At 42.0% G+C, this 16710-nt stretch overlaps 1 protein-coding gene across 2 annotated transcripts in view; it reads right to left on the bottom strand.

Moving 5' to 3' along the window:
- galnt7 (UDP-N-acetyl-alpha-D-galactosamine: polypeptide N-acetylgalactosaminyltransferase 7) overlaps window positions 1-16710 on the bottom strand; it is a 137492-nt gene that overhangs the window by 18405 nt on the left and 102377 nt on the right. Inside the window, exons 4-6 of one of the 2 annotated variants that reach the window (XM_067982484.1) lie at window positions 14547-14677; window positions 10405-10484; window positions 3500-3682 (exon numbers count right to left, since the gene is read on the bottom strand). In XM_067982484.1, the coding sequence (XP_067838585.1) occupies window positions 3500-3682; window positions 10405-10484; window positions 14547-14677 (394 nt within the window). Of the gene's footprint in view, window positions 1-3138; window positions 3322-3499; window positions 3683-10404; window positions 10485-14546; window positions 14678-16710 lie in introns of both variants that reach the window. The other variant, XM_067982483.1, reaches the window with a different exon arrangement.

Genomic DNA, 16710 nt, shown 5'->3' with positions numbered 1-16710 from the left:
GAGAAGATCTAAGCCTCTACAACCTCCCTTGGTAAGCTAACCCAAAAACTGTCCACTCTCAGTAAAGTAATGCTTCCTCATATCCTGCCTGAATCTTCCCCTTTTCAGTTTATACTCATGTCTCCTTGATTTGCTATGCTGTACCAAATCGAATATTCCTGCAATATCTTCTACATCCCTGTGCCTCATTAATCTGGATACCTCAACCATATCCCTCCTCAGTCGTCTTCTCTCCAACAAAAAGAATCCCAGTTCTGTGGGGGCATCCTCATACATGTTGTGATCTAGTACCCCAGTCACTCTCATAGGTGTTTTCTGCACATTTTGAGATTGGTTCCACCATTTCTGTAGTGAGGGTTCCAGAACTGTATACAATACTTGAGATGCAATCTGACCAATACACTGTACAGCGGAAGAATAACTTCCTTCAATCTGTAACTCTATTCCTCTTTTAATATAAAACATCCCATTGCCTTCTTGACAGCAACCAGACCTTGTCTTGAGAGATCCATTTACTATGACTTCCAGATCCCATTCCTGATTTGTTATGGTCAGTATTTTCCCATTAATCCTATAATCTCCCTGCTTATTTTGTATCCCCAAGTGCATAATTTATCAACATTAAACTGCATTTGCTAATTATCCACCCACCTTACCCAACAGTCCAATTCCACCGCAGCTTTTCTCCACCTTTCATCATTTTAACCACCCGAGTATTTTGACATCATTTGCAAACTTTGAGATGAAGCCACCGACATTCTTTTCCAGGTCACTTTTGAAAATGTTGACAAATACTAGTCCGAACAGCAAGCCCTGCAGCAGTCCACTCATCAAAGCCCATACACTCGTTACACTTCTCATTTACAAACATAGAAACATAGAAAATAGGAGCAGGAGTAGGCCATTCGGCCCTTCAAGCCTGCTCTGCCATTCAATATGATCATGGCTGATCCTCTATCTCAATACCATATTCCCGCTCTCCCCTTGATGCCTTTTGTGACTAGAAATCTATCTAGCTCCTTCTTAAATATATTCAGTGACTTGGCCTCCACAGCCTTCTATGGTAGAGAATTCCACAGGTTCACCACCCTCTGAGTGAAGAAATTTCTCCTCATCTCAGTCCTAAATGTCCTACCCCGTATCATGAGACGGTGACCCCTCGTTCTGGACACCCCAGCCAGGGGAAACATCCTCCCTGCATCCAGTCTGTCTAGCTGTGTCATAATTTTATATGTTTCAATGAGATCCTCTCTCATTCTCCTAAACTCGAGTGAATACAGGCCGCTTCGACCCAATCTCTCCTCATACGACAGTGCTGCCATCCCAGGAATCAGTCTGGTGAACCTTCGCTGCACTCCCTCTATGGTAAGTATATCCTTTCTTAGGTTAGGAGACCAAAACTGTACACAATACTCCAGGTGTGGTCTCACCAAGGCTCTGTGTAACTGCAGTAAGACATCCTTGCTCCTGTATTCAAATCCTCTTGCAATGAAGCCAACATACCATTTGCCTTCCTAACTGCTTGCTGCACCTGCATGTTTGCTTTCAGTGACTGGTATACAAGGACACCCAGGTCTCTTTGGACATCAACATTTCCCAATCTATCACCATTTAAATAATACTCTGCCTTTCTGTTTTTCCTTCCAAAGTGGATAACTTCACATTTATCCACGTTATACTGCATCTGCCATGTATTTGCCCACTCACTCAACTTGTCCAAATCGCCTTGAAGCCTCTTTGCATCCTCCTCACAACTCACAATCCCACCTAGTTTTGTGTCGTCAGCAAACTTGGAAACATTACATTTGGTTCCCTCATCCAAATCATTGATATATATTGTGAATAGCTGGGGCCCAAGCACCGATGCCTGCGATACCCCACTAGTCACTGCTTGCCACCCCGAAAAAGACTCATTTATTCCTACTCTCTGTTTCCTGTTAGTTAACCAGTTTTACAAAGACTCTCTGTTTCCCATTGCCCAGTCATAATTAGATCCATTTCTGTGCACTGCAGCTAAAATATTGTGCCTGTTAATTTTCTCCACTTGTTTTCTAATCCATTCTAATTATTCACAAGAGCAGCATTTTAATAGCATCAAACGTGCAATGATAGTGCAAGATTGATGAAAAAACGTTGGCTGATTTGATGGTAATGAATGCCTTGAACTAGTTCCACTTTTGCACAGTATTTCTAACTGAGGGAACAGGTTTGGGTGTGGGATTCGATGGCTGCCAACTGATTCAGGAAGGGGTTAAAGCTGTGTTCAATTCTCAAGTGCCTTGTGTAATTTTACACTACTGTGATTCAAACCGATTTTCCACTCGATTTCTTCTCAGGCTTTAGCAATGGAGAAATAATAGAAGCCTTTTGTTTACTTATCTAAACGCACTCACTCATGTGTACATGTAATAAAAGGAGTGGCTTAAATCCACACCTGATGCCAAGATCTGGTGTGTAGGGAGAAAAATACGTGGCAATGTGTGAGGATATTGTAAAATTCATATGTACGGAGGTAAAATTGTTCTCAGTGGAAAACACAAATGATTACTCAGCTTTTCCCTTTTGAAACCAATCTTCTTCCAAGACATTCATCTCTGTACATTTTAACAGAAACGTTCAATTCAATTAATATTCCACGCTGCGCTATTTCCTCCAGTTGCACTATTGGAAAACGTTAAGATGATTGCAGCCACTGTGTGGGTTCCGGACACTCCCTCAGCAATGAACACCAGCTCAGGTTATAAGTAGGAGCTGTATCTCGGCGATTCCATACTGTGCTAAACTGGAACCAACTGCCTCGACTTCTGATTTGTCGTACTTCAGGTGCAGTCTCCACACAAAAACTGACAAAGGATTATTGGTCGATCCCTACTTGGCAACAAGCACTTCATGGCTTAAATGATTCAATAGTTTTAAAAAAAAATTCAATGGTTCTCATGTTTAAAGCTAGAAAGATTTTGGCAATATATATGAGTGCAGCCTTGTCAGTTCATTGTGAACATATTTTCAGGTAAAGGAAAAAATAAATACCTAACATATAAAACAGGAACAAAAACACAAATGGACATTAGCTGGATACAGAATCAGAGCGCAGATTTTTATAAAACTGTGGTAATTATCAAATGTTTTAATGATTACCAATATGGCTCAGTTCTATGTTTTCTCCTTTCCTTCTCCCGCTTGGACAAAGGGACACGCTTCCACAGCATGCTCCAATCCCATGCTCCTCTAGCAAAACCATCTTCGTCACCACCCCCTTGTGGCGATATCTCGTAAGTATTTCCGTTTATGGCATCTATGAGGGGCACAGTACATGTGGTTCTGCAGCATTGGCAATATCGTTGGTGGAGGCAGAAAGGGTAGGTGCAAGGATCCATGCGTCAACATATTATTGGAAATAGGGTGAGGGATGCAGCAGAATACATGGGAAAAACGGAGAGATGATAGGACTTAGAGATATATCGACAAGCAAACAGTAAATAAATTCAACTGCGATTACCGATAAGGCTCAGTTTTATGCTTTCTTCTGGCCTTTTCACGACTGTTTAATGGTATACGCTTCCACAGTAAACTCCAATCCCAGGCCCCTCTGGCAAAACCATCCTCATCCCCACCTTGCTGTGGTTCAATGGTAAAGTCATTGCCATCTATGTAATCTATAAGGGGAACTGTACATGTAGTTCTGAAACAAACATTCAAGAACACAATAGATACCAAAAATAGGTGGTTACCAATTTGAACCTACACATTTAACAATTAGCTGCATACAAAGTGTAACAAAGCCTGGGCAAAGCTGAACTACTGGTGGCATTTAACGAAAAGAAGAAAAAGCAATTTTACCATTAATTTTACTGTATTAGGGATACGGTGCATGGAACCAGTAGCATGTTTTTAATAACTTAAAGCTGCCTTTGTCTGGAGTCACTTTATGTCATTCAGCCAGACTACTTTTACATTATAATGTTTAAGTGCTGCAATGTCACTGGTGGGCAGTTGTAGCATCCCAGCTGAGGTCAACTAATTCAGCAAAGACCAGGAGATGGAACCCGTGTCCTCCAGATCTGCATGGCTCAGTGGTGCATTTATTCATCAAGCGATCAGGGGTCCTAAGCACCTGTAGCCTGTATGCATGCGGCATGTCTTGTATCAAGTATTAGTCTTGTTGTAAATAATTCACCCTGGATACACATTTTATGACTCATTATTTGCATTGTACCTTTTTAAAAAAATGTATACACACAGCAATTCTTTCAAAATGGGCACACAAATTGACACTTGGAACAAAAACATTTGTTTCAGCGATGCAAGATAGTTGAGCGGCACATTGCGATTAACAGGATTTCTTACACTTAAAAGGACAAATTGATGCACAATACTTAGGGTTTAGTAGCAAATCAAAACGTCTTCTATTATAATTAAGGACTGTATTGCAGTACAGCACCATGAAAAATTATTCTGTTGGTTATCTGTATTTGTTGTTGAGATAAACCAACAGTAACCTAGCATCATCCAGACAGGTCAGAACTATTGCAGAGGTTTCAGTACTAGGCAGAAAAGGAGTGTTTTATCATTTTGTTGTATACAGTAACTAGAAAATTTAGACTTTCGATGAATGGAAGACAACATTTTCATTTTGGTATGATAGTGAAAATGCTATAATAGTTTCAGAGCAGCCATTGAAAAAAGGTCAAGAGTTTACAGGAGAGTTGTTTTTGTCTCAGTCAGTGGCAAGCATAGAGAGTGAAGCTTTTATGCTGTACAGTGTGACTGCATGGGGGGGAAGGGGAGGGAGGTCAAGTCTATCCTTTCTTTTCAAGGAACAGTGGGGAGTTTAGTGCAAAAAAATTTAAGTTCGACAACTACACGAATACTAAACAGGGATATTAGCGTAATGAAAAGCACAAAAACTGTAGCACTGGAAATTCAGAAGCAGCTAGACGTTGCGATGGGAAGAATGTAGCCTTCCAATGAAAAGGTGCTGTATCTGTACTTATCGTTGTAAGATATTTTTATTATAAATTAACGTAGGACACCTCTGAGAGTCTAAGCTCAGCTTTTTTCTCCCCCTCTATTTAAAAGACAAGTGGTTTGAGTGATTTTCCTTTGCACACTGTGAGGTTGTTTTGTTTTTGCATCAGTACCAACCTGTACATAGACAGTGGAGCAGAACAAATGCTCTGCTTTTTGTATGGCGATTACACATGAGCTACAAACTGCTACTTGAGGAAGGAAAGAGATTCATCTGGTTTTATTAAATAGGCAATGAGGTACAGTCGCACTGATCAGTGACATGAAAGTCAGAAGTGCATTCTCAACTTGAGCTTTCATGAATAACTGAGCTTTAAATTACTCACAAAATGTGACGAAGGGGAATTGAAGTAAAAAAATGTCGAAGTTGCCAACAGCTAACCTTTAGTCAAAAATTGGCCACAAGGGGAGTGCCCATCTAGCTTCCATTGAACCGGTGCCAAGTGTGCAGTTCCTGTGGATGGAAATAATCTTTGGGCACAGGACTGTTCTTGATTTCCATCAAAACTAGTACCAGTTAGAGGCATTAAACCAGGTCCCATTTGACTGTTGAAGTGAATGTTAAAGATCTCACTGCATTACTCAAAGAAGAGCAGGGAGTTCTCTGTCCTGACCAACATTTCTCCCATTGTTGTTTGGAGGATGCTGTTAGCATAAAATGGGAGGGATGCATCCTAGGTTACTGAGGGAAGTAAGGGTGGAAATTGCAGAGGCTCTGGCCACAATCTTCCAATCCTCCTTTGACATGGGGATGGAGCCAGAGCACTGGAGGATTGCAAATGTTACACCCCTGTTCAAAAAAGGGGAGACGGATAAACTCGGCAATTATAGGCCAGTCGGCCTAACGTTGGTGGTGGGGAAACTTTTAGGGACAATAATCCAAGACAAAATAAATTGGCACTTGGAAAAGTATGGGCTAATAAATGAAAGTCAGCATGGATTTATTAAAGGAAAATCGTGTTTGTCTAACTTGATTGATGAAGTAACCCTTTGATGAGGGTAATGCGGTTGATGTTGTGTATATGGACTTTCAAAAGGCATTTGATAAAGTACTACATAATAAGCTTGTTAGCAAAATTAAAGCCCATGGGTATAAAGGGACAGTGGCAGCATGGATACAAAATTGGCTAGGAGAGAGAAGGCAGAGAGTAGTGGTGAACAGTAGTGTTTCAGATTGGAGAGAAGTATATAGTGGTGTTCCCCAGGGGTCAGTATTAGGACCACTGCTATTTTTGATATATATTAATGACCTGGAGTTGGGTATACAGGGTATAACTTCAAAGTTTGCAGATGACTTGAAACTTGGAAATGTAGTAAACAATGTGGAGGATAGTAACAGACGTCAGGAGGACATAGACAGACTGGGGAAATGGGCAGACACAGGTCAGATGAAATTTAATGCAGAGAAGAATGAGAGCTAATATAAACTAATCCTTAGAACAGAGAACGTTAAGGGGATTTTTGATACAAGTGTTTAAAATCATGACTGGTTTTGACAGAGTAAATAAGGAGAAATTGTCTCCAGTGGCAGAAGGGTCGGTAACCAGAGGACACAGATTTAAATGAATGACAAAAGAACCAGAGGCGACAAGAGAAAACATTTTTTTACGCAGCGAGTTGTAATAATCTGGAATGCATTGCCGGAAGCAGATTCAATAGTAACTTTCAAAAGGGAATTGATGAATATTTAAAGGGAATAAATTTACAGGGCTATGGGGAACGGGACTAAACGGATAGCTCTTTCAAAGAGCCGGCACAGGCACGATGGGCCGAACGGCCTCCTCCTGTGCTGTACCTACTATGATACTACGAAAATGGCTGCTGAATTTCCCAAATGTACTCAAAGTAATTCACTATATGAAGGGGTTTGAGATGTTGATGAAGACATGATAAAGCACTATAATTGTAAGTATTTGAAGTGTTTTTCTTTCAAAGCTGGGGAGAGTCCAGTTAAGGGCATTTTTATACTGCAGTCTAGTAACCCGCCTGCACTGCCATCCCATGTATGTGTGCTACAAGTGGCGCTGTTTTACATGCAGACCAGTTTCTGCATTGGAAATCCAGTGATAAACGAATGCCCAGGTAGCTCTGACACTTTAGTCGCCATGCCTGTGTGATGTGTCACAACATCCATAACAGATGAAGTCATAACATTCGAATCATCCAGGAGATTTTGTCTGCCACCATTTTGATTGGGATATGCACGTGCCCACCATGCAAACCTGGCTATTGTGTTAAGAAGTCATAGCTGCTGATCACTTAAGTACTTTGTATAAACTCAAGTGCAGAAATACTTTTAAAAAAAAAGTTTATTCTTGGGATATGAGCGTTGCTAGTAAAACCAGGATTTATTGATCATCCCTAGTTGCCCTTGAGGTGGTGGTGAGCCGCCTTCTTGAACCGCTGCAGTCCGTGTGGTGAAGCTACTCCCACAGTACTGTTAGGTAGAGAGTTCCAGAATTTTGACCCAGTATTTAATGTAATTTAACCATCCACAGGTACATATGTGTTCCTTATTGTAAAATGCAGTCTCCTTATGACAATTTAAAATTTATTTTGCATCGTTGAATTGCAGTGCTGGAAAAAACAGCACTGCCCATGGTACAAATGACTGCTGCCATGATAATGTATTTTTTGCCTGCAATTGAAATGATGTAGAGCCATAGTAGTTTACAGCACAGGAGACTGTTCGGCCAATTGTGTCTCCACCGGCTGTTTGTTACAGCAATGCAAAACTAATCCCACTGCCCCTCTCGGTCCCCAAAGAGCTGTATCTTCCTTTGCTGCAAATATTTATCTAATTTTCCTTTTAAAAAATGCAATGGTCTCTACCTCAACCACTCCCCGTGGCAAAGCACTCTAAGCTGCAACAAAAGACTAAGAAATTTCTTCTAACCACTCTTCTCACTCCTAGTGTGACTTTTAAATTGATGGCCCCTTGTTACTAAGGGAATAGTCTTTCACTATTCAGTCAAAAATGCTTCATAATTTTAAAAACCTCAATTAAATCTCATCAGCCTTTTCTGCTCCAGTGGAAAAAGACTTGACTCCCTCCTGGGTAAGCTCACTGTTTCCTTCTTTGCCTCTCTCGGCATTCTCTGAAGGGCCCATCAAGCCACTTGTCGCTGCCTCTTTATGAGCAGCAACCCCAACCGCTCCATCCTCCTCTCTTGCCGACCTTCCCACCCAGCACATTGCCGGGAGCTAATCTTGCCAACCTCCTTCCTATCCCACTCACCCCTCCCACCACTGACCCCGTGGACTTTGCTAACGGATCAATAATCACCGCTCATCGCCGCATCTCCCTCCAGAATATCCATTGAACAATGTCCTTGCCATCCATGAGCTTATTGTCATGATTGCATCAACATCATGGCCTTGATGGAAACGTGGCTCATGGGTGATGACATCTTCCCCCGAGTGATGCCTCCCTGTCTGGTTATACCTTGCCCCACCCAGACCTCCATGGTGGCGGTGTGGCCCTTATCACAAAATCTCATTTTGGTCTGTCTCCCTACTCCTCTGGCACCTTCTCCTCCTTTCAGCACCTCACCTTGTGCCACCCCTCTAGCCTCTCCTTTAAAATCCTTGTTCTCTACTGACCACGAGCCCCACCCTAAGTTTCTCACCAAGATATCCTTTCCTCCCTCAGCCTCTACACTGAGCGAATTCTCATCCTTGGTGTTTTCAACCTCCATCTCAACTCACCTTGCTCTCGCTTCTCTGAGTTCACTGCCCTCTTGTCCTGCCTTAACCTCTTCCTCCATATAAACTCTCCAACCCATATTCATGACCACCCCCTCGACCTTGCTATCTCACTTGGCCTCTCTACTCCCATCGTCTCAATCAGAGATCTCAATCTCAAGGGCAATTAGGGATGAGCAATAAATGTTGGCCTTGCCAGTGACGCCCACATTCCATGAATGAATGAAAAAAAAAGACAAGGCCATCTCTGATCACTTGTACCCCTCACCATTTACATCTCCCCTTCCAACCCCAATTCCTTCTGCGCCTAGCCCTGGAAAAAAACTCTTCCCCATATCACTTACAACGGCACTTTCAAACTCACAACTGTCTAGCCTTTGGCCCTCCATTCGCCATGATATTTCTGCAGGTATCCATCTACTCAATCACACCCTCACTTCTTGTCACCAGTAATACCCTTAATCTCTCTTCCCCCGGTCGTCCTCCCTGGTACGGCCCCCATCTTTGCTTGCTCCATTAAGTCCAAGGGACCTAGACTTGAATGTGTATGGCACACAACTGGTTTAGCCATTCATTACCAGATATGGCTGGACCATATCAAGTACTATCGGGCCCTGATCTCCTCTGCCAAAACTGCTCACTACTCCAGGATAATTCTGGAATGCAAAGATAACCCCCGGCTTCTTTTCTCCATTATCAACAGTCTCCTTAAACCCCTGTCTCCTGCTCCTTCTATCCTCATCAACAATGTATGTAAATATATACAAAGGCATTTTGCACTGATTCAGGGTTAAGCACATTGATCCTTCATTAAGGAAGGAAAGACTTGCATTTCACAAACATCTCAAAGCACTTCAAGTTACAATGAATTACTTTGAAGTGCAGTGCCTCGTGTAGGTAAAACACGGTGGCTATTTTGCGCACGGCAGGGTTTCCAGATGCAGCAATGGAATGAATGGCCAGTCAATCCTTTTTTTAAAAAAATATAAAAGGTGGCACTATTTTATAAATTTATAAATAGTATGGGATCTTTAATGTTCATCTGAACGTCTTGCTGTCCTTTATTTTTCTATCCTACGGCTTTTCTTTCATTTACTTCACAATTTAATTTCTCTAATGCCCTCCTCCAAAAAAATTGTTAATCTTTTCACTGCAAAGCTTCCATTGTCAATGCTGATCTATGATCCACTAATAGGAATCATATTTGCTCATAGTTTTCATTGATCTCATTGTAGCAAGACATGGAGAAACCAATTCAATTCATTCCTAACAGCCACACACAGATTCATAATCAAGTCCTGGGGCTTGCACTTCTGACCACCTTGTTTGGGGAAGGGCACATATGCTCTACTGTTTGTGATCTTGGCTGCTTGGCAAAATAAAAGATTTACAATTGTCACAATAAGTGCAAGGATGCTTTGGCAGTACAACTGTGGAGGAGCTTCCATACCCAAGCAAGAAACAAATAAACCACCCATTCCAATATTATTGTGCTAATCTAGGGTAGAGATGGGGCAGGAGCTGAAGGGAAATTTGCATCATCCCATTTGAGTAAATTACAATTCCAAATTAATTAAAGCCACTAAAAGCAGTTGCATGATCTTCTAGTAACCAAGTCCCTATCTTCTAGCCCTACCTGAACCAGGTTTGAAATAAAACAGCTTGCCTTACCTGTCTGCAGAAATGGGGGCTACAAGTGGTGCATACCAGTTAGGTGCAACTTCACAGTGAGCATCAAGATATATCAGCACCTAAAAATGCAAGGGACAAATGTTTTATTTAATCGATACCTTAACTGAGTATTGCCAGATCCTAGAGATAATCACCTGAGAACACAAAAAGGTGAAGAATGACTAAAGGCTATTCAGGCCCGTCCACTTTTAAACGATCATTTATGTATATATTACGTTATGCCAAACCTTTATAAAACACTGGTTAGAACATAACAAATAGGAGCAGGAGTAGGAGTAGGCCATACAGCCCCTCAAGCCTGCTCTGCCATTCAATAAGATCATGGCTGATCTTCGCCCTCAACTCCACTTTCCCGCCCGATCCCCATATCCCTTGATTCCCCTAGAGTCCAAAAATCTATCGATCTCAGCCTCGAATATATTCAAAGACTCAGCATCCACAACCCTCTGGGGTAGAGAATTCCAAAGATTCACAACCCTCATTGAAGAAATTCCTCCTCATCTCAGTCTTAAACAGCCAACCCCTTATCCTGAGACAATGCCCCTTAGTTCTAGTCTCTCCAGCTAGGGGAAACAACCTCTCAGCATCTACCCAGACAAGCCCCCTCAAAATTTAATATGTTTCAATGAGATCACTTCTTATTCTTCTAAACTCCAGAGAGTATGGGTCCATTCTACTCAATCTTTCCTCATAGGCCAACCCTCTCATCTCAGGAATCAATCTAGTAAATCTTCATTGCACCGCCTCGAAGGCAAGTATGTCCTTCCTTAGATAAGGAGACCAAAACTCCACACAGTACTCCAGGTGTGGTCTCACCAAAGCCCTGTACTACTGTAGCAAGACTTCCTTACTCTTGTACTCCAACCCCCTTGCAATAAAGGCCAACATGCCATTTTTGCCTTCCTAATTGCTTGCTGTACCTGCATGCTAACTTTGTGTTTCTTGTACGAGGATACCCAAATCTCTCTGCCAACATTTAATAGTTTCTCACCATTTAAAAAATATTGTTTTTCTCTTCTTCCTACCAAAGTGAATAACCGCACATTTCCCCACATTATACTCCATCTGCCCCTTCTTGCCCACTCACTTAATCTACCTATATCCCTTTGTAGACTCTGTCATCCTCACAGCTTACTTTCCCACCTAGCTTTGTAGCATGAGCAAACTTGGATACATTAAACGCGGTCCCTTCATCTAAGTCATTGGGCACCACACTTTAGGAAGGATGTCCTTTAGAGAAGGTGCAGAAGAGATTTACTAGAATGGTGGCAGGGATGAGGGCCTTCAGTTATGTGGAGAGACTGGAGAAGCTGGGGTTGTTCTCCTTAGAACAGAGAAAGTTAAGGGGAGATTTGATAGTGGTGTTCAAAATCATGAACGGTTTTGACAGAGTAAATAAGGAGAAACTGTTTCCAGTGGAAGACAGGTCGGTAACCAAAGGACACAGATTTAGGGTGATCGGCAAAAGAGCCAGAGGCAATATGAGGAAACATTTTTTTTAAACACAGCGAGTTGTAATGATCTGGAATGCACTGCCTGAACGGGTGGTGGAAGCAGATTCAATAGTAACTTGCAAAAGAGAACTGGATAAATGCTTGAAGGGAAAAAATTTACAGGGCTATGGGGAAAAAGTAGGGGAATGGGACTAATTGGATAGCTCTTTCAAAGAGCCGGCACAGGCACGATGGGCCGAATGACCGCCTCCTGTGCTACACCTACTATGATATAGATATATATCTATATTTTTTTTTGAATGCACACAAGCAGAAAACGTATAAAAGGAACAGTTACAAAGAGAGAAAGACACTTTTAGGTGATATACTATTTCTTGGCGGCCATACACTTAATTTAACCAACTGTCAAGTAAAGAAAATGAGCACATTAAAGTGTTATAGAATACCTGGAAATACATAGAAGTTACAACATGGAAACAGGCCATTCAGCCTAACCAGTTTATGTTGGCGTTTACCCTCCACCTGAGCATACAGTTCTAATCTCATTTACCCATCCTGTTCCCATATCCCTTCAACCCCTTTTTCTTTGTCCACTTATCCAATCTAATCCTGAATGTTGACATAGTTTCTACCTACATAGAATGTAGCACTCAAATGGGCCAGTTGGCCCAACTGGTTCATGCCGGTGTTTATGCTCCATAAGAGCCTCCTCCCACCCTTCTTCATCGAACCCTATCAGCAAATCCTTCTATTCCTTTCTTCTTCATGTCTTTACCCAGCTTCCCCTTAAATGCTGGTCACTTCAACTATTCCTTGTGGTAGCAAGTTATACATTCTTACCACTCTCTGGGTAAAAAAGATTCCCCCGAATTCCCTAGCAGCTATCTTATATTTATGGCCCCTAGTTTTGGTCTCTTCCACAAGTGGAAATATCTTCTCTGCATCTACCCTATCAAACCCTTTCATAATCTTAAAGGCTTCTATCAGGTCACCCATCAGCCTTCTCTTTTCTAGAAAAAAGAGCCCCAAGCCTGTTCAAGCTTTCCTGATAGGTATAACCTCTCAGTTCTGGTATCATCTTAATAAATCTTTTTTGCATCTTCTCCAGTGCCTCTATATCCTTTTTATTATGGAGACCAGAATTGTGTGCAGTACTCCAAGTGTGGTCTAACCAAGGTTCTATACAAGTTTAACATAATTTTTCTGCTTTTCAAATCTATCCCTCTAGAAATGAACCCAGTCCTTTGTTTGCTTTTTTAAGGGCCTTATTAACCTGGAAGTGAATTCCAACTGCCTCATAACTATGCGAAGAAGTATCTTTCCTTTATTAGCCGAGGCATAGAATATAAGGGCAGGGAGGTTATGCTGGAACTGTATAAAACGCTAGTTAGGCCACAGCTTGAGTACTGCGAAGTTCTGGTCACTACATTACAGGAAAGATGTGATTGAACTAAAGAGGGTACAGAGGAGATTTACGAGGATGTGTCAGGACTGTAGAATTTTAGCTATGATGACAGATTGGATAGGCTGGGGTTGTTTTCTTTGGAACAGAGGAGGCTGAGTGGTGATTTAATTGAGGAGTACAAAATTATGAGGGGCCTAGATAGAGTGGACAGGAAGGACCTATTTCTCTTAGCAGAGAGGTCAATAACCAGGGGGCATAGATTTAAAGGAATTGGTAGAAGGATTAGAGGGGAGCTGAGGAAAAAATTTTTCACCCAGAGGGGGGTAGCGATCAGAACTCACTACCTGAAAGGGTGGTAGAGGCAGAAACCCTCATCGCATTTAAAAAGTACTTGGATATGCACTTAAAGTGCCATAACTGACAAGCCTACGGACCAAGTGCTGGAAAATGGGATTAGACTGGGTAGCTCTTTATCGACCGGCACAGACATGATGGGCTGAATGGCCTCCTTCTGTGCTGTAAATTTTGCTATGTTTCTATCTCCTGCCCTCTGTTCTAAATCTCTTACATTTAATTTTGTATCTTGAGTTCCTTGTTCTTAACCACTCAACTACTAGAAACAATTTGCTTCTGACTACAAGCAGTATCTGCAAGTGCCAATACCTGGATAATTTGAATGCTTTCACAAAGTGTCTTCTTAATCAGACATCGCAGGAATAACAAGTGCTTTGACAGTACAAGACAACAACAACTTACATTTATACAGCGCCTTTAACGTGGTAAAACATCTCTTCACAGGAGCATAATCAGACAAAAATTGACACTGAACCAAAGAAGGAGACATTAGGACAGGTGACCAAAAGCTTGGTCAAAGAGGTAGGTTTTAAAGAACGTGTTAAAGGAGGATAGAGAAGTGGAGGGGTTTAGGGAGAGAATTCCAGAGCTTAGATCCCAGATGGCTGAAGGCAGAGCCGCCAATGGGGATGCGACAGTCTCAATATTCAGGTTTTCAGAGTGCATTACAATTGTCCTGTTGAAATACTATTGCCTCCAGTGAAAGAACCAAAAATGCTGTTCACAAGGCCTTAAATTAAAAGAAAGCAGAGAAGGGGAAAGATCACTTTACTGCAATGAAGGCATTTTCCATGAATTTGAGAATTCCTCAAACAATGCCACCAAGTGATTCACCCACCACCAGTAGATGACAGGAAGCCTATTAGTATGTAGACTTTGAATGAATAAGAATCCAGATTTTACTCTACCTGTCCAAGTTTCGCCTTATGAGCACCAATACTTCTTGCTTGAATTAATCCTTCTCTTCTTTCGTTTCGATATACCTTGACTAACCCATTCCATTGTTTCAAATATTCCTCCAACCTCTCTTTTAAATGTGCTGGAGTCGAGACAACAAAGGAAACAAATCATCAAAATTGTTAAATTGCTTGGAGCCAGGGATATTCTCAAAAGCATTTGAAGTAAAAGTCATAGTTTAAGACAAATCCCAATGCACAGAGCATTCAAGAATTTTGTATCTCAGTCATATGCAAGAGCTGAATCACTTTTTAAAAATGGAACTATGCCAGTCGCTTCAAGTACTGAATCTGTAGGGGCAAAACAAGGACCATCTGCCATCAGCCTCTCGCTGAGCGATTTATCAGTCTTCTATTCTGACCATATTGAAGTTGTTGGAAAAGATTTGAAAGACAGATTTAAAAAAAAACATCTGTGCGTGCTCCAATTTCTGTGTGCTGTTTTTAAAAAAGAAATGCTTGCCCTTTGGCCAGTTTAAGACAAGAACAGTTAAAACTTCTGAATGGAAGGATAGGGTCATTGTGGGGAAGCAGACAACAAATATTTATATGGCGCTCCCCATGTTTCAAAGTGCTTTACATTGAGCAAGGAAGACAGAAAATGCCAAGCAGGAGGAAAAATGGACAGGATTGGGAGAGACAAAGAGAAGGGTTTTGAGTTTTCTGAAAGCAAAGAGGGAGGTGACAACACAGAAGGATCTAGGGAGGGAGTTCCAGAGAACGGGAGTTTAATGGCTAAAAGAATGGCTACCAAAGGTGGAGTGGCAGGAACAGAAGACCAGCCGTAACCCATGGTAGAGCAAGACTACACAGTGATTTGATAGAGGATGAGAATCTTGCAGTTAAAACACTGAGACACAAGGAACCAGTGAAGCTTAGACAGGACAGGGGTGATGGGGAAGAAGGACTTTGAGGACATGGGCTGCATGCTTTGAATGATTTGTAATTTATGGAGGGTTGAGGCAGGAACCTGGCCAATAAAACATGAGAAGTTGAGACTCTAGATTATAAAGGCATGGATAAGGGTTTTGTCTACAGTGGAGGAGAAGAGGTAGGGCAGCGGTGGGTAGTGTTACGAAGGTGGAAGAAAGCAGTCTGTTCTTAATAACTCAACTCAGATGGGGACGAAGCTCAGTTCGGGATAGAGCCAGATCTTTCATTCTTGGGACGCGGGCGTCGCTGGCAGGACCGGCATTTATTGCCCATCCCTCGTTGCCCTGGAGAAGGTGGTGGTGGGCCTTTGCCTTGAACCGCTGCAATCCGTGTGATGAAGGTACTCCCACAATGCTGTTAGGTAGGGAATTCCAGGATTTTAACCCAGTGACAATGCGGATAAATGTGAAGTGATACACTTTGGGAGGAACAACATGGAGAGGCGGTATAATCTAAATGGTACCATTTTGAGGGGAGAGGAAGAGCAGAGGGACCTGGGAGTACATATTTGCATATCTTTGAAGGAGGCAGGGCAAGTTGATAAGGCGGTTAAGAAAGCTTATGGGATACTTGGCTTTGCAAATAGGGGCACTGAATACAAAAACAAGGAAGTCATGCTAAATCTTTACAAATCACTGGTTAGGCCTCAGCTGGAGTATTATGTACAATTCAGGACACCACACTTTAGGAAGGATGTCAATGCCTTGGAGAGGGTACAAGAGGAGATTTACCAGGATGATACCAGGGATGAGGGACTTCAATTATGTGGAGAGGAATGGAGGAGCTGGGATTGTTCTCCTTAGGGCAGAGAAGGTTAAGGGGAGAGGGTATTCAAAGTTATGAGGGGTATGGATAGAGCAAGTAGGGAAAAACTGTTTCCTCTGGCAAGTGGGTCAGTAACCAGAAGCCATAGATTTAAAATAATTGGCGAAGGAACTAGAGCGGAAATGAGGAGAAATTTTTCACAGAGGGTTGTTATGATCTGGAACGCACTACCTGAAAGGGTGGTGGAATCAGATTCCATAGGAACTTTCAAAAGGCAATTGGGCATGTACTTGAAAGGGACTAATTTGCAGGGTTATGGGACCAAACTGGACAGCTCTTTGAAAGAGCCGGCACAGGCACAACAGGCCGAATGGCCTCCTTCTCTGCTGTAAGATTCTATGCAACATGTGGGAGCTTG

This window comes from Heptranchias perlo, chromosome 4, assembly GCF_035084215.1.
Source record: "Heptranchias perlo isolate sHepPer1 chromosome 4, sHepPer1.hap1, whole genome shotgun sequence".
Classification (NCBI taxonomy): Eukaryota; Metazoa; Chordata; class Chondrichthyes; order Hexanchiformes; family Hexanchidae; genus Heptranchias; species Heptranchias perlo.
This window is presented reverse-complemented; position numbering and strand designations above follow the sequence as displayed.